Source organism: Phoca vitulina, unplaced genomic scaffold (genome assembly GCF_004348235.1).
Source record: "Phoca vitulina isolate PV1807 unplaced genomic scaffold, GSC_HSeal_1.0 scaffold8, whole genome shotgun sequence".
Lineage (NCBI taxonomy): Eukaryota > Metazoa > Chordata > Mammalia > Carnivora > Phocidae > Phoca > Phoca vitulina.
In genome coordinates, this window is record NW_022589711.1 from 23073941 (window position 1) to 23092130 (window position 18190).

The 18190-nt window shown below is 41.0% G+C and overlaps 1 protein-coding gene across 2 annotated transcripts in view; it reads left to right on the forward strand.

The window, feature by feature from the left end:
* Positions 1-2052: 2052 nt before the first annotated feature.
* Positions 2053-18190, forward strand: part of CRYBG3 (crystallin beta-gamma domain containing 3) — a 105207-nt gene continuing 89069 nt past the window's right edge. For both annotated transcript variants that reach the window (XM_032406380.1, XM_032406381.1), the window contains exon 1: positions 2053-2370. In XM_032406380.1, coding sequence (XP_032262271.1) covers positions 2222-2370 — 149 coding nt within the window. In that variant the 5' untranslated portion in view covers positions 2053-2221. The remainder of the gene's footprint in view (positions 2371-18190) is intronic.

Here is an 18190-nt window from a genome sequence, read left to right on the forward strand (position 1 = left end):
GCTATTGAAGAAATATGACAGCATTTTCCTTGAGAACTATTTTTCAGAGAAATTATTCTTAGAAAACTATTATTATTGGTTAAAACCATAATTCAGTACTAAATCTTGCTGGGTCCGACCCACTTTTATCCCCAGAGAGCCTTCCCAAACAATCCACCCGCTGGGTGGGCATTAGGGCATAGGGCCCACTTTTCACAGTAGAAATGGGGGATACATCTTGTAGTCCCTTAACTTTGGGGAGATAAATTATTCTCTGGGCCTTCTAGCTGGAGGGAACAGTTTGCTTTGTTTTCTCTTTGTTCTCATGTTCTCTGGGCTTTCTAGTAAGTAGGCATTTAATGGAGATTCTCCCCTAAAATAATAAGGCAAGAATTGGGAACTTTACTTGTCCTGTGTATTATTCTAGCTTTTTCCTATTTTGTCAGACTCACAGAGGAGGAAATATTTCCAAATGAGAAAGCACTGGTAAGTCTTGAATCCAAGCTGAAGGAAACTGGGCTGATTTAGCTTTGGTGGGTTGAATCAAAGCCAGAACAAATTAGGATGAGTGCCTTGGGCTCTGCCACAGTTAGTAGGGGCAGGAGTGCTTCTAGGAGGCAGCTGTGGGATGGCAGGGAAACTCAACTGTCACCAGCTGATGCTAAAACGACTGGGGCTTATAGATGTCTAATTTACTCATAAGCAACCTTCTTTTCTCCAGCACCCAAAGTTAGAGGAGGGATGACAACCCAAGGCACCTTCCTTCCCTTCCCCAAGCCAAAACTGCCTTGGGCATTTCATTTACTTGTATACAATTTTTATACAAGTAAATGTCTGATATCTCTGTAAATATCTCTGATTTCTACACGGTCCCAGGAGCAATTTATTCTTAAAACAAGCAAACAAAAACAAAACACCTGGGGTAAAGGGGCCTCAATGTTTTCTGTTCTAGCCACTAGGGTACAAAAAAACTAAGAAAATCCATACTACTGTATTAATGAAATAAGTCAGGCACAGAAGAACAAATACTACATGATACCACTTACATGATCAATTAATATAGCCAAATTCATAGTAGAGTGGAATGGAGGGGGAAACAGGGAGCTCTTAGTCAAAAGGTACTGTTTGTTTCAGTTATGAAAATGAGAAATTCCTAGAGTTCTACTATACAGCATTGTGCCTATAGTTAATAATACTGTACTGTACACTTAAAAATTTACTAAAAAGGCACACTTTATGTTAAGTGTTCTCAAATAAGAGGGTAGGAGGAAACTTTTGGAGGTTTATGGCATAGATTGTGATAACAGTTTCACGGGTGTATGTTTATCTCCAAACTCATCAGGATGTATAAATTATGTAGGGCTTTCTGTATGTAAAACATGAAAAAAAAAAACTAAGAAATTCCATAGTACTGTATTTAGACTGTCCTTGTTTTTAGCATTCTTAAAGACTATTTGGTTTCCAGATTTCAGTTAAGTCTGTGTAACGACTACAAAATATGTTTAAATCACTTGTTTTTTGATCAGTGTCCTTTTTGTAGGAGGTTCGCAGAATAGTAGGTAATATGGAGTGTGAGAAATTTAAAGAGCTTCTGGGTTTAGGGAAAGTTTCTCCACACATAAGGGAGCTGAACAAGAAATGAGTTGACAGACCTACAGGACACCTACGCCCCCACCTTCACTTCTGGGACTCCGCCCTGGGGTATCCTCTTTTGCAGCCCTGGTGGAAAGTGTCTTTGGAGTAGCTGTTAGCTGAAAGACAGCCCAAGGCACTCTGATACCGCACTTTACCAGGTGTTTTCACAAACTCTAGTTCATCAACTTCTTTCAAAAGTCCGAGTACTGTTTTCGCTCACTGGCTGGCGAGTAGAAAACAAATCAGTATTACAGAGTAAAAACTGAGCGCAAAGCCAAATGGGTTGCTGCAGCCTGAACTCGTTTGGGCGGGAAACCGGCCGACTACCGCTGTGCCCGAGCTCCGGGCGGGGCCGCGGCGTCTGGCTCCTCCCGGGGGCGGGCTAGCCGGGGGCGGTAGGAGGAGCCGGCGCGCCGCGAGACCAGCCGCCGCGCGGGGAGCGCGTCGCACCCGCGACTCTCCTGCCGGGGATGGACTGAGTCGTGCCGGCGGCCCGCGCCGAGTCCGTCCTGCCTTCGCCGGGTCGCGCCACGCCGGGCTCCGGGCGCAGGACAGCGCCTCACCCGTTCCCCGCGGACGGCCCCGGACCGGCAGCCGCACCGGGGAGATGTCTGGCGGCCGGAGGAGGAGCGGCGCCCCCTGGCACACCTTCTCCCGGTTCTTCGCTCCCCGAAGCCCTTCCCGGGACAAGGAAGAGGAAGAGGAGGAGAGGCCGGGGACGATCCAGCCGCGCGCTCCAGTCCAGGGCGCTGCCAGGTGAGAGCCGCGGGGGACGTCGGGGGGCCCTGCACGGACTCGCCTGATGGGGGCCCCTAGCCCGACCGCCTGCAGCCAGCGGTTCTGGGGCCAGGCTACGCTCCGCTCGCCACTTTCTGTTCTCCTTTGCTAAAGTTTCCTCCTCCTCGCCCAGTTCCCGTGCCGCTTCACTCCCTTTTCCTTGGTTAGTTAAATCCGGGTGAAGTTCGTGACCCGCGGCGGGGTGCGTTCCCACCGGGCCCAGCCGGCGCGGCGCTCTTCCTTCCCACCTCCCCCTCCCGGTACGTGATTCTGTTCCCGTCCCACACTGGCGTCTGCGCTCCAAGTTCTGTGGCAGAAGCGAGTCCCCCGGCGTGCTGCCGGCCGTAATGGGAAACAGTTGTGAGCGAGCCGAGCCACCAGCCGGGGCAGGGCGGGTGCGACCCGAAACCACTCGGGAGGGAAAGGTAAAACACTGGAGCGCCACCCCCTCAGCTGGTGTTCTGCCATCTTATTTAAATTTACTCAAAATGATTTTTTTTTTTTTTAAAGAATTGTGATAATGAGTTCCCAGGACTTAGTCAAAATACAAAAACCCCGCTAGTTTTATTTACCATTGCCTGGACATTTAAATGATGCCGCCCTCCTTACGCCTGTTTCTTTGGAGATATCTCCCTCAAGTTCCCCAACAGATTCCAAAAACCAGGACTCCTCTCTCTTGGTGTCAGCATGGAAAACGTGCCCCTTCTCTACAGTCTTTGCTTCTTCCTCCACCTGCTGTAAAATCGAGTATATATATGTGTGTATAGACGGCTCTCCTTAAAATGCCGGTTCCTGAGTCTTTTCATCCATTTTGAGGGAGGAAGAGGGGTCAAATGAAACACATCTTACTGTTTTAAACTTTTGATGAGAAGACAGGCTTATACTCTGTCCTCTCCCAAATTGCACCGGAATTGTGTAATCCGTTTTGATTGGAAGGACGCTCTCTAGAAAGCTATGTTTTACTTTAGGTTTTAAAGACTGCGCGGAGGACACGAGGAAAATGGATAGGAAGCAGAACTGTGTGACTGTGCTGGTGTCATTAGTATTCAGGTCTTGTGATTTGATTCTAGGAGTTTGTGTTCCTCAGTTTCCCTACTTGTGAAACATTTCCATTATGAATGACTGTTAATTCCACATCTTTCCAAGAAAGCACCTGTAATTGGTAAACTTTTCCTGCGAAGCTTCACCTATAGTTGCCCTGTTAAGGGAGAATTTAAAATTCAAAGTTACACGGTAGTTAAAAATAGTTTTGAAGTCTGACAGGGTTCAACCAGAATGTCAGATCTGCTGGTGTGGGCAGACAGCCTGAGGTGCCTGCCATCACTGCAACAACACTAATCATCTTGGATAATATAGAAGCGGTGTTTAAAAGAAATTCCAAGTAGACTCAGCAAAAGTTGGCAACTTGAATCACTGTTAGAAAGGAATAGGCTGGCCAATTTCAGGTTCATAACAGAATTGTGCTGAAACTCTGCCTGCCTTCCTGCCCTAATTTGGCTCTTTAAGACACTTCTCAAATCTAATCTCTCTCTCTGGATAACCTCTCTAGCAACTAGCCTCTTGTCTACTTAGCACTTCTCCGTTCTCATCTCCAGATAGGGACAGGCTGTGGCGTTTTGACACTGAGAATTTTAATTGTGCTTATATGAACACTAATTTTGTCCTCATCTTTTTAGAACTTGCCAGTTTAGGAGATAGCAGTAATCCTTTCTGTGGGTGTTTTACCTTTTAAATGAGCTTAAATCTTTCTTTTCAAGAATATAAACACACACAAAGCCCTTATTGAAAGTTTAATGAAACAAATGGAAACTCTTAGTAGTACCCAGTGTCCTAGTAACACAACACCCTGGTGTTAACAAGATTGGAAACAGAATTGCGATCTGTCACTCTGCTCTTATTTCAAATGAAAGGGTATTTTGGCTGTTTCTCTTAGAGGCAGTGAAAACTTGTAGTTGTAATAGGAGCCCAGTTTACCTTTTATACCGGTGACCCCAACAGCAGACATGCAGTGTGGTAGGGATGTAAAGATGACTGAAAAAAAGGGGTCCTTTCTCTCAAGGAACTATAAGAAGCTGAAAAGACCACTTGAAAACAGCAATACTAGTACATTTCATGCATGTATCTAGCACTTAACAATTTACAAAAGTAGTTTTATGGATATTACACTTGAGGTTGGGCAAACCTTTGTGATCAGTGTCCTCATTTTACTGTAAAAAAACAGTTAAAATTGCCCAAAGTCACATAGCTACTTTTCAGTCAGTGAACAAGTATTAAGTCGGATGCTGCGCCTGCAACTCTGAGGCCCCTTAAAATATATTAAGGATTAATACCTGCTTTCTCATTTTTTTCAGTGTACTTGAAATGCATTTTCTCAAACTTTAAACTTGTACAGTCTCCTTTTCAACACTGGGAGTGTTGGCTTATATGAATTTCATTATATAACTTATGCATGTGCAAATACAAAATGGGACTTCACAGAATTCCTTAAGAACAGAATGAAAATTAAACATAACCATAAGACCAATAAAAGTCAATTTTTAAGCATTATCCTGAAAACTCTTTTTTGGCTACCCACAAAATACAAATGGTACCAACTGGGACAAACACAGTCTTTGGTGTTGCCATGACTCTACAACTCTGTACTCTGCCATGATTCAGGTTTTCCAATATTTCCTTATTTGAACCGTAGGAAAACCTTTGCTTTTATGGTGTGCTCTAAGTTACTTGGGCTTCATTTGGTGTGAACACATCATTTATGCATTGAGTTTGCTATTCTATTCTCATTAACCTTTGGCTGTTAAAAAAGGTCTGTTTACATCAACACTGCAAATTTAAGTATGGACACTTGAATTGCTTGTTAGTACTGTTCTAGGGTGACTGACCAGATTCAGGAGGTTCTTGTATTTTAGTTTTTTTTTATTTAGTTTTATTTAGTTTTATTATTTTATTATTATTTATTATTATTTTATTAAGTTTTATTTAGTTATTTTCATATGGAAATGAAAAATGTAACAAGCTTTCATAGGAAACTTGAGAACTCTGCGTTCTGTGGATCCCAATTTGAGAATCACTGCTATAATGTTTAACCCATTTTATGAGCACACAAGGAAAGGACTCATTAGAAGTGGTAGGGGATAGCAGGGAGGGCTTCACGGTCGAGGGAGTTTTACCTGGGTCTTCAAGACATCAGTAGTGTTTTAGGAGAGAACTTAGCCAGGAAGATAGAAATGGGGAACAGGTATTCTATGCTGAGCAAAGGCCTATAGGAGGTTATGATCTACTGGGGACTATATACATTAGTGGGACAGAGTGAAAGAGGCAGTAAGAAAGATTGGAGCTAGGTCATAAAGGTCTCTAGACAGTATTTGGCTCTCGATTTAAAGTTTAGAGTACTTTTGTGAAAACCTGTTAGACGCTACTAGAATGTGAAATTTGGAGGATGCCTGCCTATTAATGTTCTCCGCTTTGAGAAAATGCTCACTTTTGTTTCTTTGCTCTATCACACACGATGGACCTGTTTAAAAGGAGCTCTGTATGACATTTTAACTCAAGACGGGATAGTAAGGTGAGACCAGCATTTATCAAGGGCTGATTGTGCATGTGTTGCTGGGCTGGGTACTTTTACTTGCAGCATCTCATTTAAACCTCACCCTTAGACTTGAAGGTTGGTATGCTGATCACTATTCTGACAATTGAGGAAACTGAGGGTGGAGAGTTCTTAATGGTGAACACTGTTGGCATCTTGGGTGGAACAATTCTTGGTTGAACTGGACTCTGCTGTCCTTTGCAGGACATTTTGTATCCATGACCCCGCCCACTAATTGCCAGTAGCATCCTCCAGTAACTGGGATAATCCAAACACCTCCACCCAGGTGGATGGGCGGTAGGATACCACTCCCAGTAGAGAATGATTTACCCCAAATCATGAGAGTAATAAGTTTCAGGGGTGAGATAAGAACCTCGGTTTCTCTGACTCTAAAGCTCTGGTTCTTTTTTCCACACCATCTTGCCCACCACCCTTCTGAACTATGCTCATTCAAAATACATTTGAATATGTAAGCCAATGGGAATTTTTCGTACTTTGTTGCAGAAATGTGGCCCATTTCAGATACACTTTTTTTTTTTTTTCCTGTTCCTTTCAGTGTTCTAGTATATTGTTATTGATAGAAATGAGGTAAGACAATCACTAGACCAAGGACAGGGGCTGTGTCTTATTCCTCTTGGTGTCCCCTTTACCTAGCTCAGGTGAGGAGTGTATCACTGTTGACAGAGCATTAAAGCACTTACTAGTGGTTTTCAGCTACCAGTAGTACCCTCCCTCTTGAATCGGGCATTTAGAGATGTGAGGGATCTTAAAAGGTTTCTACAGTGTTTGACTCTCTGTTTAAAGTTTAGAGAATTTTTGCTTGTCACCGTGGCTGAGGGTGTTAAATGGGTGGAGCTGGATGCTACTGGCTTGCTGTGCAGGAGATATTCTCATAAAAAATGTCAGCAGTGCCCCTGATGCATGAGAGCTGCTGGCCTTCAGGTTAAAGGACCAGTGTTGACCACAGCATCAGGTGTGTGAGGAAAGGGAGCTTTGTTCTCTGAATTTTCATGGTGATTTTATTTTCATTGATTTGAAAGCATTATAGGAAATAATTAATTGGTAACTAGTTTATTTGCATAGGAGATACCTGTGTGGTCTTGAAAGACCACATCAGCAGTTCATACCCATTGTAATAAAGACTGGAAAATTCCAGAAGTCCACAGCAGTATGTATTTTCCGAGAATCTTGAACTCCCAGGTTGACTTAAAGCATAGAAGCTACTTTTGGAAGTAGAGTAGAAATATAGTTTCAACACCCCAAAACAGTCTAGATCTTTCAAGTGAGATTTCTATCTTTGCGGTTTAACAGGGTATCTGCCAGGTGCCTAATTTGGGGATTCTGTTTCTTGGTGATGGCATTCCTTGTAAGCTAACTCAGTTGTACATTCTAAATGTTAAAATTGCAAGTACCTCACGTTGTCCCACAATAAACTTATGTCATTAGAACTTCTAACTGTATTGAAACGATGATAGCATTTTTTTTCCTCTCAGAGGAAAATATGTAAAGGGATATTAACAAATTTTGTAGAGGAAAATAATGTTCCCTTCAAGATAAAATATTTTATTTCCTAACCAGAGTTCTGATGAAACACACTGCGGCCTAGCTATGCCAGAAATGCTGATACAACTGTGGTAGTGAGAAAACATAGGTTGGTGTAAATTTAAACCCAGAAAAATGATCTGGGCTATCTCCTGAGAAGAAAAGATCAGCATGAAATAAAAGCTTAAAACGTCATGTATTCGGAGTCTGTTCATTCCATAAATTTGACTGCCATGTGTCAAATATGGTATCACGCAGTGGGAATAAAGATGAGTGAATGACCAAAAGTGCTCTCGAATAGTTCATAAATTAACAGAGGAGATGAACATGTACATCTGTGTTCTCAAGATGAGCTCGTTATAAGTCAAAAATGTTTGTGGCGTATGTGACTTGTTTGGTTCAGGATATACTTACTGTTTCATGACTATCAAATATTTTATGAGAGCTTTATTTGGACTTCCAAAATATCTTCCCACATTATTAACTTTTCTCTGTGCGTGGTTTGATTAACATCCTTTGCCAACCCGAATACTGGGGAGATGGTACAGTAACTGGACCAGCAGGGTGAGTGGCAAGTGCTTTTCTTCTATTCCTCTTGCTCTTCCTAGACTCCACAGGTTTGGCAAGTTCTAGATGGAGGCAGAAAAGCACACCCTCTTGGGAATTAACATTTCACGTAAGTGGAGATCCTTATACAAAATAGCTTAATGTTTATAGAGAAACAAGTTGAAGCTTTGCGACCAGGAACAACTCATTCTTAATGTTTGGTTGGCAGTTGTGAATGGCCAGTAGTACAGCTCCAGCAGGACTATCCCTCTATGTGTAATCCCTGGGGGTATTTAATTGCAGGTATCCCAAAGCAGTGAAACAACTGTTTGCTTAATCAAGTGTGTTTTTTTTTTTTTTGCCTGACAGATTGGTGATGACAAAACTAAATCGTCCTTTATTAAGGCCCTAATCAGACCCAACCCTTGTGCTTGGGACTTTAAATATATACATACACTTAATTCTTAGCAACCTTTGAGAGAGGTGTCTTTACACCATCTTACAGATCTATAATTTAAGGCTTGGAGAGGTCCAGTAGTTAATCAGAAGTGTCACAGCCTCTGTGGTAGAGTCAAATTCTCCTTCCTGAACTCAGAGTTTACAGCATTATGTGAGTGCGTCCTCTGCTTAGCTTAGGAAGACCCATAAAAGAAAGCTCGTCCTAGAAATGGTTTTGCATGGAAATAAAAAACAATGGCATGCAGCTGGACATCTGCCCAGATGGTTCGGGTCAGTGCTCTGTACAATAAAGAGTTTTGTGGTCCTGACAGCCGAGAAAAGGAAAACAAATGTATGTATCTATCAAAGGACAGATCTATATTTAATCACATGAAAAGGGTCAATCTCCTTCAAAAGACCTGCAAACAAAGTATAGCAAGACACCATACTCTACCTAATTGATAAGCAAAACGAGTTAGAGGTGGGTAAACTGGAAGTAGTGACTGGTGGGAGAGTAAACTGGTGTCCAACCTTGGACAGGTTCTCTCAGGATTACATATTCACATACTCTGATTCAACACTTCCCCTGTAGGAATTCCATCAGATGTAAACAGTTTGCAGACAGGCCCGACATTGCCTCTGCAAGGCTAGCCATTGCAGTGTTGCTTTAATAGCAAAAGAGGGAATACACTTGGGTCCCATCAAGTGGACTAAGTGATAAATCATGGTCCAATCATATAATAGAATACTACACAGCTGCCAAAAAGAATGATAAAGCTTTTTATGTACTGATAAGGAAATATCTCCAGAATTCATTAAGAAAAAAGAAAAAAGCAAGCTGGAAATCATTGTGTGTAGTATGCTCCCATTTCTGTATAAACAGCGGAGTGTGAAATAAGTCTGTTATTCTGTGCTGTGTTAACAAGGGGGGATGGGAGACTGGCTCAAGAAATGAGGAACAGGGGCGCCTGGGTGGCTCAGTTGGTTAAGCGACTGCCTTCAGCTCAGGTCATGATCCTGGAGTCCCGGGATCGAGTCCCGCATCGGGCTCCCTGCTCTGCAGGGAGTCTGCTCCTCCCTCTGACCCTCCCCCCTCTCATGTGCTCTCTCTCTCTCTCATTCTCTCTCTCTCAAATAAATAAATAAAATCTTAAAAAAAAAAGTTTAAAAAAAAAAAGAAATGAGGAACAGGAGGGAGACTTTTCGTTTTATACCTTTTTATACATAAAAAAATTATGTGGATTACCTACTTCAGGGGAAGAAAGACTAGTTTAAGACCTGGTGAATATCTGTGCATAAATGAGTAAAAATCAAGAGAATTTAGGATCCTGACTTGGCAGAGATCTTCCAAAGAATGAATGAACTACATTAACTTGTTCAAAGGAGAAAAGTTACAATTAAGGCTGTAAATAAAGTAGTATTTATAATGCAAAGAAATTTGATATTTTGACATTTTCTGTAAGTATGAGTGAGGCTTCTATATTATTAATCTGTAACGTGAAAGTGGTTGGAGTTAAATACCAACTCATTTTTGTGAGCTCACCCATCAGACACTTTGAATAACGGCATGACCCTGGCATGTCATTAACACTTTCAGTCTTTTTGTCAAAAATCGAGGCAGGTGGCTCATCTCTCTAAAGTCTCGTCCGGATTTAGCATACCAGCCAAAACTCCATGGAATAATAGGTGCGTACAAAATCAGTATGCCTGTATATGAGGAAGACTTTTTTTTTTTTTTTTTACTGGAAAAGTCATGTATGAAAACTTCATCCATGTTTACCAAGAATTCATTTAGTACCCCTTGTACTAGTTACTGTGGTAGGCTCAGCGAATCCCAGCAGCGAACATGCTGCAACATGTTCTTTGGCTCAAAGCATACATGCAGTTTTGTGGAGAAGGCAGACATAGCACAAATCTTCTTCCTGTAAAGTAAGTACTCAGGTGACACTCAGGGCTGTAGGAACATTTAACAGGTGTGGGCCCATTCTTGACACAATTTTTAGAGGAAACTTAAAGATTTAAGAGAGAGAGCATGCCTGCACACATGCACGCGCGTGCAGACACACACACACACGTGTGCAAGTGGGGGGAGGGGCAGAGAGGGAGAGGACCTCCAGCAGACTTCCCGCTGAGCCCAGAACCCACTCCAGGGTTCCACCTCACCACCCTGAGATCATGACCTGAGCCTAAACAAGAGTCAGTCACCTAACCTCCTGAGCCACCCCGGCTCCCCTAGTGGAAACTTTTATTTTGCTTAATCTGTTTCTTCTGGTATTTTTGTACATGTGCCTGAACAATGCCTTACTGTTCTTTCTTGATTTATAAGCTTTAGATAACTTATACTGACTTCTCGTTATGGTAGATGAGGACTTAGCTATTTTATACCTCTTCCCACTTACCTTTACTCATCCAGCCAATACAATTGTTATAAGTTTGGAATTAAATCAAAAGCCAATCTTTAGATTCTTATGAAATACAATTTTGGTTTCACGAACACAACACACTAGCTTCTCTGTCTTCCTTATGACAAGTAGCACAGATGGCAATGCGAGAAACAATGTGGAAATGGCGTTCGAGTGCCCTCACAAATAGTGGTTTCATGTAATTTCTAAAGATATATGTTAGAAATTTGTGCTTTATTCTTTGTATTAAATTTATACAAAGCATGGATACTACCTTAGTGGCAGATGATAATTTTTTATAATTGCCATGCTTCTTATGACAAAGAATGAAATACTGAGTTTTCTATTTTATTAACTGGGACAGGTTAGGTGAGATGTAAATTCTCAGCCTTTTATTGTCTTGTCAGATCACCGAGGAATATACCCTGGCTGGAAGGGTGGCATTGTGCTCTATTAGTCTAAACTGGAAATGTGTACTGTAATAATTTTTATTATTTCATTGTTCTGGGAAGGCAAATAGGGATCTCATTCGGCAATATTGTATACATTATGATACAAAGAATACCATTATGTAATTGTAGTATTAGTATTTTGTAGTTTGTCTATTCTGAATTCATTTCCACTAACTTGCATTTGTTTGCTTTTTGAAATCAACTACAATACTTTGTATTTTTTTGTCCTTTTAATAGAAATATAGGCTTTTGTAAAACAGGTATGAAATTATAAAATCAAAAAGAAAAAAAGTACAACTCATAACCTTACCCACTCAGACAAATACTGTTCTTTCAGACTATTTCCTATGTGTGTTTCCACATATATGCATATTTTTTACAAAAAGTGAAAGTTCTCTTCAGGATTTTGAACTTTATTTTTTTTTTTCACTCAACAAGGATGCTTTAACATTTTCTACAATAGTATATATATTTATACAAATTATAAAAAATTCTAAATTTAGTTTTTTTAAAAAAACTTTAATTTTCAGAATTCAGTTTGAATATCTAAATGTGCCTCTGCTTGTATAGGGTTTGCATTCGAATGGGAGAGGGTAGAAAATTAACAAATTCTATAATATATAATGTGCCCTGAAGTACAATAAAACATGGTGAGGGAATGGGACATGATGGAGATAATGAGTCTGGAGTAAGGTGTAGATAGAATGGTCATGAAAGGCCCCCCCCTTTTTTTTTTCATAACATTTGAGCAAAGACCTGGATGATACTTGGGAGTGGGACAGAAATCTGAGAAAAGAACTTTCCAGACAGAGGGAACAGCTAGTTCCAGGGCCCTGGGGCAGGTCATGTTGGCACAGATGCCAGAGTGAGCAGAGACAACAGAATGGAAGGGAGAGCGGCTGTCAATGACATGAGGAAGGGAGTCGGGGGCCAGAGGAGGTAGGCCAAGGTAGGGAGTTGAGATGTTTACTTTTTGAAAGTATCATTTGGGTGCAAGTTTATATGTGCGTGTGTGTGTGTTTATATATTCTCACAAAGATTGTTGGTTTATTGATGTCTGGAAGAATTTCAGTGAGAAAGAATTTGAGTTGGAGGTTGGAAGTGAGGTCAGCCTTGGTCGGGCTCTGGGAAGGCACAGTCTCGTCTGTCCTTGGATCTCCAGTGCCCCTTCCTTAGGACAATTTGATGAATACTGCATGAGTGGGTGCCCATTTTAGAGGGCAGCCAGAACACTGTTTTGAGTTCATGTCACAGCAAAAGATTGAGGGTGTTGATTCGTGTGAAGTAGGTCATAAATGTTCAGAATCTGAAGGGTATGGGGTAGAGGACTTTGGGAGAGGAGAGCAGTTACTGGTGTCACCTATCAACAGCTCAGGTACACATCAAACATAGCAACGTTCTCTCTAGCCTGTGATTGAACTGCAATTATGGGTCTTGTTTTGGGGGCATGGGATGGGGGACAGGAAGTAAATCAGCTTCCAAGTGGATACATAAATTACAGGAGAAGGCTGACATGATGGGGGAAGGACTGTCAGAAGAGTCTAAGATTGCAAAGCAACAGAGCTTCATAAACCTGTCTATTACCTTTCCTCCCTTCTCCCAGTTTTTCTCCAGAGTTCTGAAATTCAAATGCCAGATGTTTGAGCTAAAATACATGCTGTTCAACTGCCTTAAAATTGCAGCTTTTAGTTACCTTTTAATTTAAAGCCCAGAAATAGTGCCATAACCACCTGTTTTATATTCTGTTAATGGTCACTTAAAAAATACAAGTACTAGTCTACTGCTGGCAGTCACTGTTTATGAATGGACAGTTTTCCAGATGGCTGTTTGTAAATCGTCAGTGTGGAACTCTGTCCCCATAGAAGCAGGGTTGGAAGCAGGCCACTCTAGGCCCATGCACAGAAGTCAGTTTAATCCATAATGTGCCTGCAGTATAATATTGAACAAAGAGAGCCTCTAGGCTTGTCGTGTGAAGCTGTGTTTGTAAGAAAAAATTCCAAGGTAGTGTAGATGCCCCCAAAGCAGCAGCAGACCCTTTGAAAGTTTGTGGGGATAAAAGCCCATACTGTATTTAAGGACCCAAATGCGGGCTGAGAGGGTGGAGTCTCAGGGAATACAGGACAGGCCCGGAGGTGGCCTCAGTAGGTTGGAAATAAGGACTGTACAAGTTTCTGTCTCTTTCTCAGAATGTCCTGGTATTAATTTTGATACTGAGTTGGTTTCTTGGTCAGAGTCTCTCTGTTCCTTCACCATACAAAACTTCAAGTTTAGTCTACCTGTTTCCTTTTCCATTTGTCCTACCACTGGAGGATCATATGGGATTTTAGATCTGGCAGAGAGCTGGTCTGACGCTTTCATTTTACATATTTGAAAAATCAGATCCAGAAAGGTGCATTTTGAGTGAAGTGACCTTTGTCCCTAAGGTCTGTCCCTGAAATAGACATAAGTCCATTTTGCAAAGCACTTCGCTACTAATGACAACAAGAAAGGGTGTGGATAGGTAAAAGACCCCTTCTTGTTCTATATTATTTTTTCATTTAGTTCTCCATGGTAAAGTCACACCTGGAGGACTGAGTATGATTTGATCACATTTCAAAGGAAGGCCAGATTCTGGCTGCTTCTAGAGTTTCATCAAAGGAATGGTGTCAAGTAGGCTCTGAGGTGAGGAACAACATGCCAGGCAGGAGGCCTGATGGAGTCTGGTGGAGAGGGTGATGCTGTTTAGCAGACCAGAAGAGTTTTAGGTTAGTGGTGGAAGAGAAAACAATAGATATGCCTTGACTCTCTTTCCCTGTCCTCAGTGCTGCTGGTTCCTCTATTGTAGACCATACTTCATACAATGGAAGTGAAAATCAGAGTGGGAAGATGATTTCCGGCTGCACCAGGCTGAGTGGGATGAAGAGGATGGAGAGAAGGGAAATTCTTCATTTCCTTAGGGACAGTGAATCTGGGGGACTGTTCAGATGTATACGGTGTTCCCAAATTGGGGACTATGTTTTATTAAGTGGCTTTGTGTTTAGAGATGGTCAGAATTACTGCCAGTGATGTCTCTAACACCAAACATTGCCTCCTTTCTAAAAATGGCAAGAAATAATAGACTTCTGCATCTGTAGAGAATGGGCAAGCCTCCAGAAGAGTTATGAAAGCTGTATTCAGTTCTTTAACATTTCCAGATTTTTCTGATCCAGCCCCAGAAATGATGTGTGAGAGAAAAGGCAGAGTAAGAGGCAATGCCCAGCAGCTGTGCTCCAGGAGGGGGAGGAGTGGACAGCCTTACTCTCCCTCACTGTGTCTCCACCCTGTCCTCCTAGTCTGTGTGCTGTCCCTGCGTGTCTATCTGTTGACTATCTAGGAAGTTGCATTCTTACCATGTGAGGAACTGAATCTGGGAGAGGGCCAGCAGCATCCCTTGTGCTTCAGTCTGTGGTAAACACCGAAAGAGGGTTTTTTTTTTTTCTTGTTGGTCCCACTGTGGACTTGCGATGCTCAGCATGCTCATTAGGGCAACAGCTTTTTGCTGGGGCCAGGAGCTCTGCAGGGCCTGGGTGTTGGAAAACCGGTAATGTTTTACATGACTGAGTTTTCTACATAATGGATACCTACCCTTTATCAACACTTAACAAATTTAAATAATGTTAAGTGGAGATCTCTCAGACTAGATCATTCTCTTCCTTATACAACTCTGTTGTTGGCTTCTGCTGAACAGAAGGCTCTCAGACCATTGTTTATCAAGAGTGTAGTCAGAGGGCCACCTGCTTCAGAACAACCTTGGGAAGGGGGAGTCGGTTATGGAAGTGCATATTCCTAGGACCCAACTGGAATCCTTGACAATTAGGCACATACATTTGCTTTATAAATATGCTTTATAATATGATTGCCCAGCTGATTGTGGTGCATCTATGTAGGGATTCTGAAGGAGTGAGGGCAAGGATTTCATGTGGTGTGTTGACTGCACCCTAGCACCAAGAACAGTGCCTGGCACTTAAAGGGGACTTAAAAACAGAGGGGGCAGTACTTATCCGGTGAGTGAGTGTGTTCTTGTGCCTAATTTTCTGCTGCTTATTTGCTATGGGTTGGGGAACCTTGTTATAATTTAATAAAAAATAAGAGTATAAGATACATTGACAGGATAGGGGCTTTCCTCTTTGTAAATTATTTGAACTCTAGAATGTTAATGTGCTCCGTTTTTTTCTTGGCCCAAAGGTTTTAGTTTGTCTGGAAAGGAAACGGTTAATGGCTACACGTTGGATTCCTGGTTTTCAGGTAGGGTCTAAATAAGTTGCTTCAAAAATGAGGAACTTCAGTGTTACTTTGACCTTGATATTTATCTGGGCTGTTTTGAAGGATTAATTTCCAGAGTTCTGTTAGCTAACTAAGATGAGGCTATTTAGAAATGCAAGGTATTCTTACTTGCCTGCGTGTGGTTATGAGTCCTGTCCCTCACCCCTAGCCATGAGCAAAATGTGTGCTTTCTAAAAATACTGCCATTGAACTATTCCCAAGTCTCAAAGGGGGTTAAATTGTGAAAGAACGATAAGAACAGATTGTTAACTTTCATAAGGTTTGAGATCATCTGAATTTGAACATGTTTCTCTTTCCCTCATATATTAAAGAGTCTGAGAATACTATTTCAAGCCTTTTGAGTCTTTTCTGTTATTTTTTTTTTAACTAAGCAGACATCTAAGTCCAGTGTTCTCAGTATTTTCATCTACTCTGTTTTGTTTTTGTGTGTGTTTTGCATTGCATTGTTTCCAAAGGAACACTTTTTTGATTAAGCAGGCACAAATGGAGAACCTGTCTGATATATATATATATTTTTAATTTAACAAATATTTGAGCACCAGGCACAGTGCTCAGCTCTGGGATACAGACATGAATGATCAAATTTCTGAATTTGAGTTCAAATTCTAGTTAGATAGCTTGATGTTATGGTAAAGAGCAGCAATGTATGAGTGGTATCACTGGATTCAATAAGACCCCCCCCCCAAAAAAAAACAAAGATTAAGCTAGGACTAAATTGTAAAGGATTAAGAGTTGGGCAAGGTGTCAAAGGATGTTGCAGGCAGGCAGAAGAAAGTGGTTTTTGGCATATTCTGAGAATGTGAAGTGGTTCTATGTGGCAGGTGCATCTGGGGCCACGTGAATAACTTTATATATTCTAAGGACTCTTCATTTTATTCATCAACTGATAGAGATTTACTGAAGGGATTTTTAAACTGGAAAGTGGGATCAGATTAACAATCATTTTGACGGGAAGTAGGGGTTGAAACAGAGCAATTCTGAAGATGCCAGAGATCAATTAAGAAGGACTCTTTAGTAAACTAGAAAAGAGGTGGGGAAAGTTTAATTGAAACTAAATTTTTATAGCTAAGCCAGAATTTTTTAAATGTGTTGTTTACTTTAGAACTCAACACATTTTCAAATTTTGGTTTAGCAGTAAGATTCATGAGACTTAAACATAGGCTGTAAGTTTTAGGAAGTTTTATGAAGTGTCAAATATTCTTTTGTTTTCAGCTTTAAATTCTTCAGTTGTTTGCTCAATATGGAATTCTTGTGTGCTGACGTACAACTATATTTTTCTGGCATTTTTGTGTGTGTTTGTGTAGAGTGGATATAATTATAGCTAATTGAAAATACTGATAACTGCATTAATCCCATAAACCTGGAGCTACATTTTCTACAGAGGTTTTGTATTGGAAAGGAAACTTATACCATTTTCATTTCCAATCTCACTAAGGCAGTAAGTTTATAGAAAGCGCTGTAAACACTCTTAAGTAGAATTTCAGGAATCTTGAACAAGAACTAGGAGACTAAAATATTTGTATGTTTAGTTTTTAGGTGGGTCATTCAAAATAGGTTGTAGTTAGAGAATATACTTATAAAATCATTAAGATCAGTATTATCCTTGAATATACTCCAAATCCTTATAATGTGCTCTTTTTTACATGTATTTTGCCGGTCTCTCTCTCTCTCTCTCTTTTTGAATTGAGCTTAAATAGACCAGTCTTGACATTTAATTTAAAAAACGAATTGTAAACAAATGTGACAAAAAATCTAAAATAGAAAATAGAAAATGGAGATAAGAACCCACTCACTTTTAAAGTAGCAGTGTTAGAGACATTCTTATTTTATAGATATATAGATGTATTTGGTTACAATTCTGAATTGTACAATATTTTCCATTTCTGTCCCTGATCTTTCGCATGGAATTTTCATGTGTTAAGCACACAGCTCATGTGTTCATCTTCTTTACTTGGTTGCTTTTCCTATTGACATTTAAAAGGCTTATGAGTATGACTGTGTCTTCTGGGTCTGTGTATTTCTGCATAGAGTCTGAGACTTAATGAAATTTTAATTTCATTGTCTTTTCCACATGTTTATGATCTTTCTATCTTTCTGTGTTTTTACCATTACCATTTGTTCCCTGGATAGTCTACATAATTGCACTGGGCTTTATGGATAGAAAACTTAAAAATAGCCTACATCATGTCTTCTCTTTCTATCCTGTCTAATCTGAGCTATTGAGACCACTCCTCTTCATTCACTCTGCCACCAGCCACCATGATTCCCTGTATTTTCCCCCTCTCAATCATTCGCCTGCTTTATGCTTGTCCCCTGGCTAAGGGCTTCCCAGTGCTAGTAGGACAAAGATCAAGTTCTGAAACGGGTCAGGCAGGTTCTCCATAGTCTGGCAGGCACTACCTCTGGTATCATTCTCCTATCTAGCAGAGTTACCTCTGCCAAGTTGTTGTGCTCCAGTCTCAGATTAAAACAAACAAAACATGGTTTCCTGAAAATGCCATATTCTCTATTACCGCCTCCTTTGTACCTCG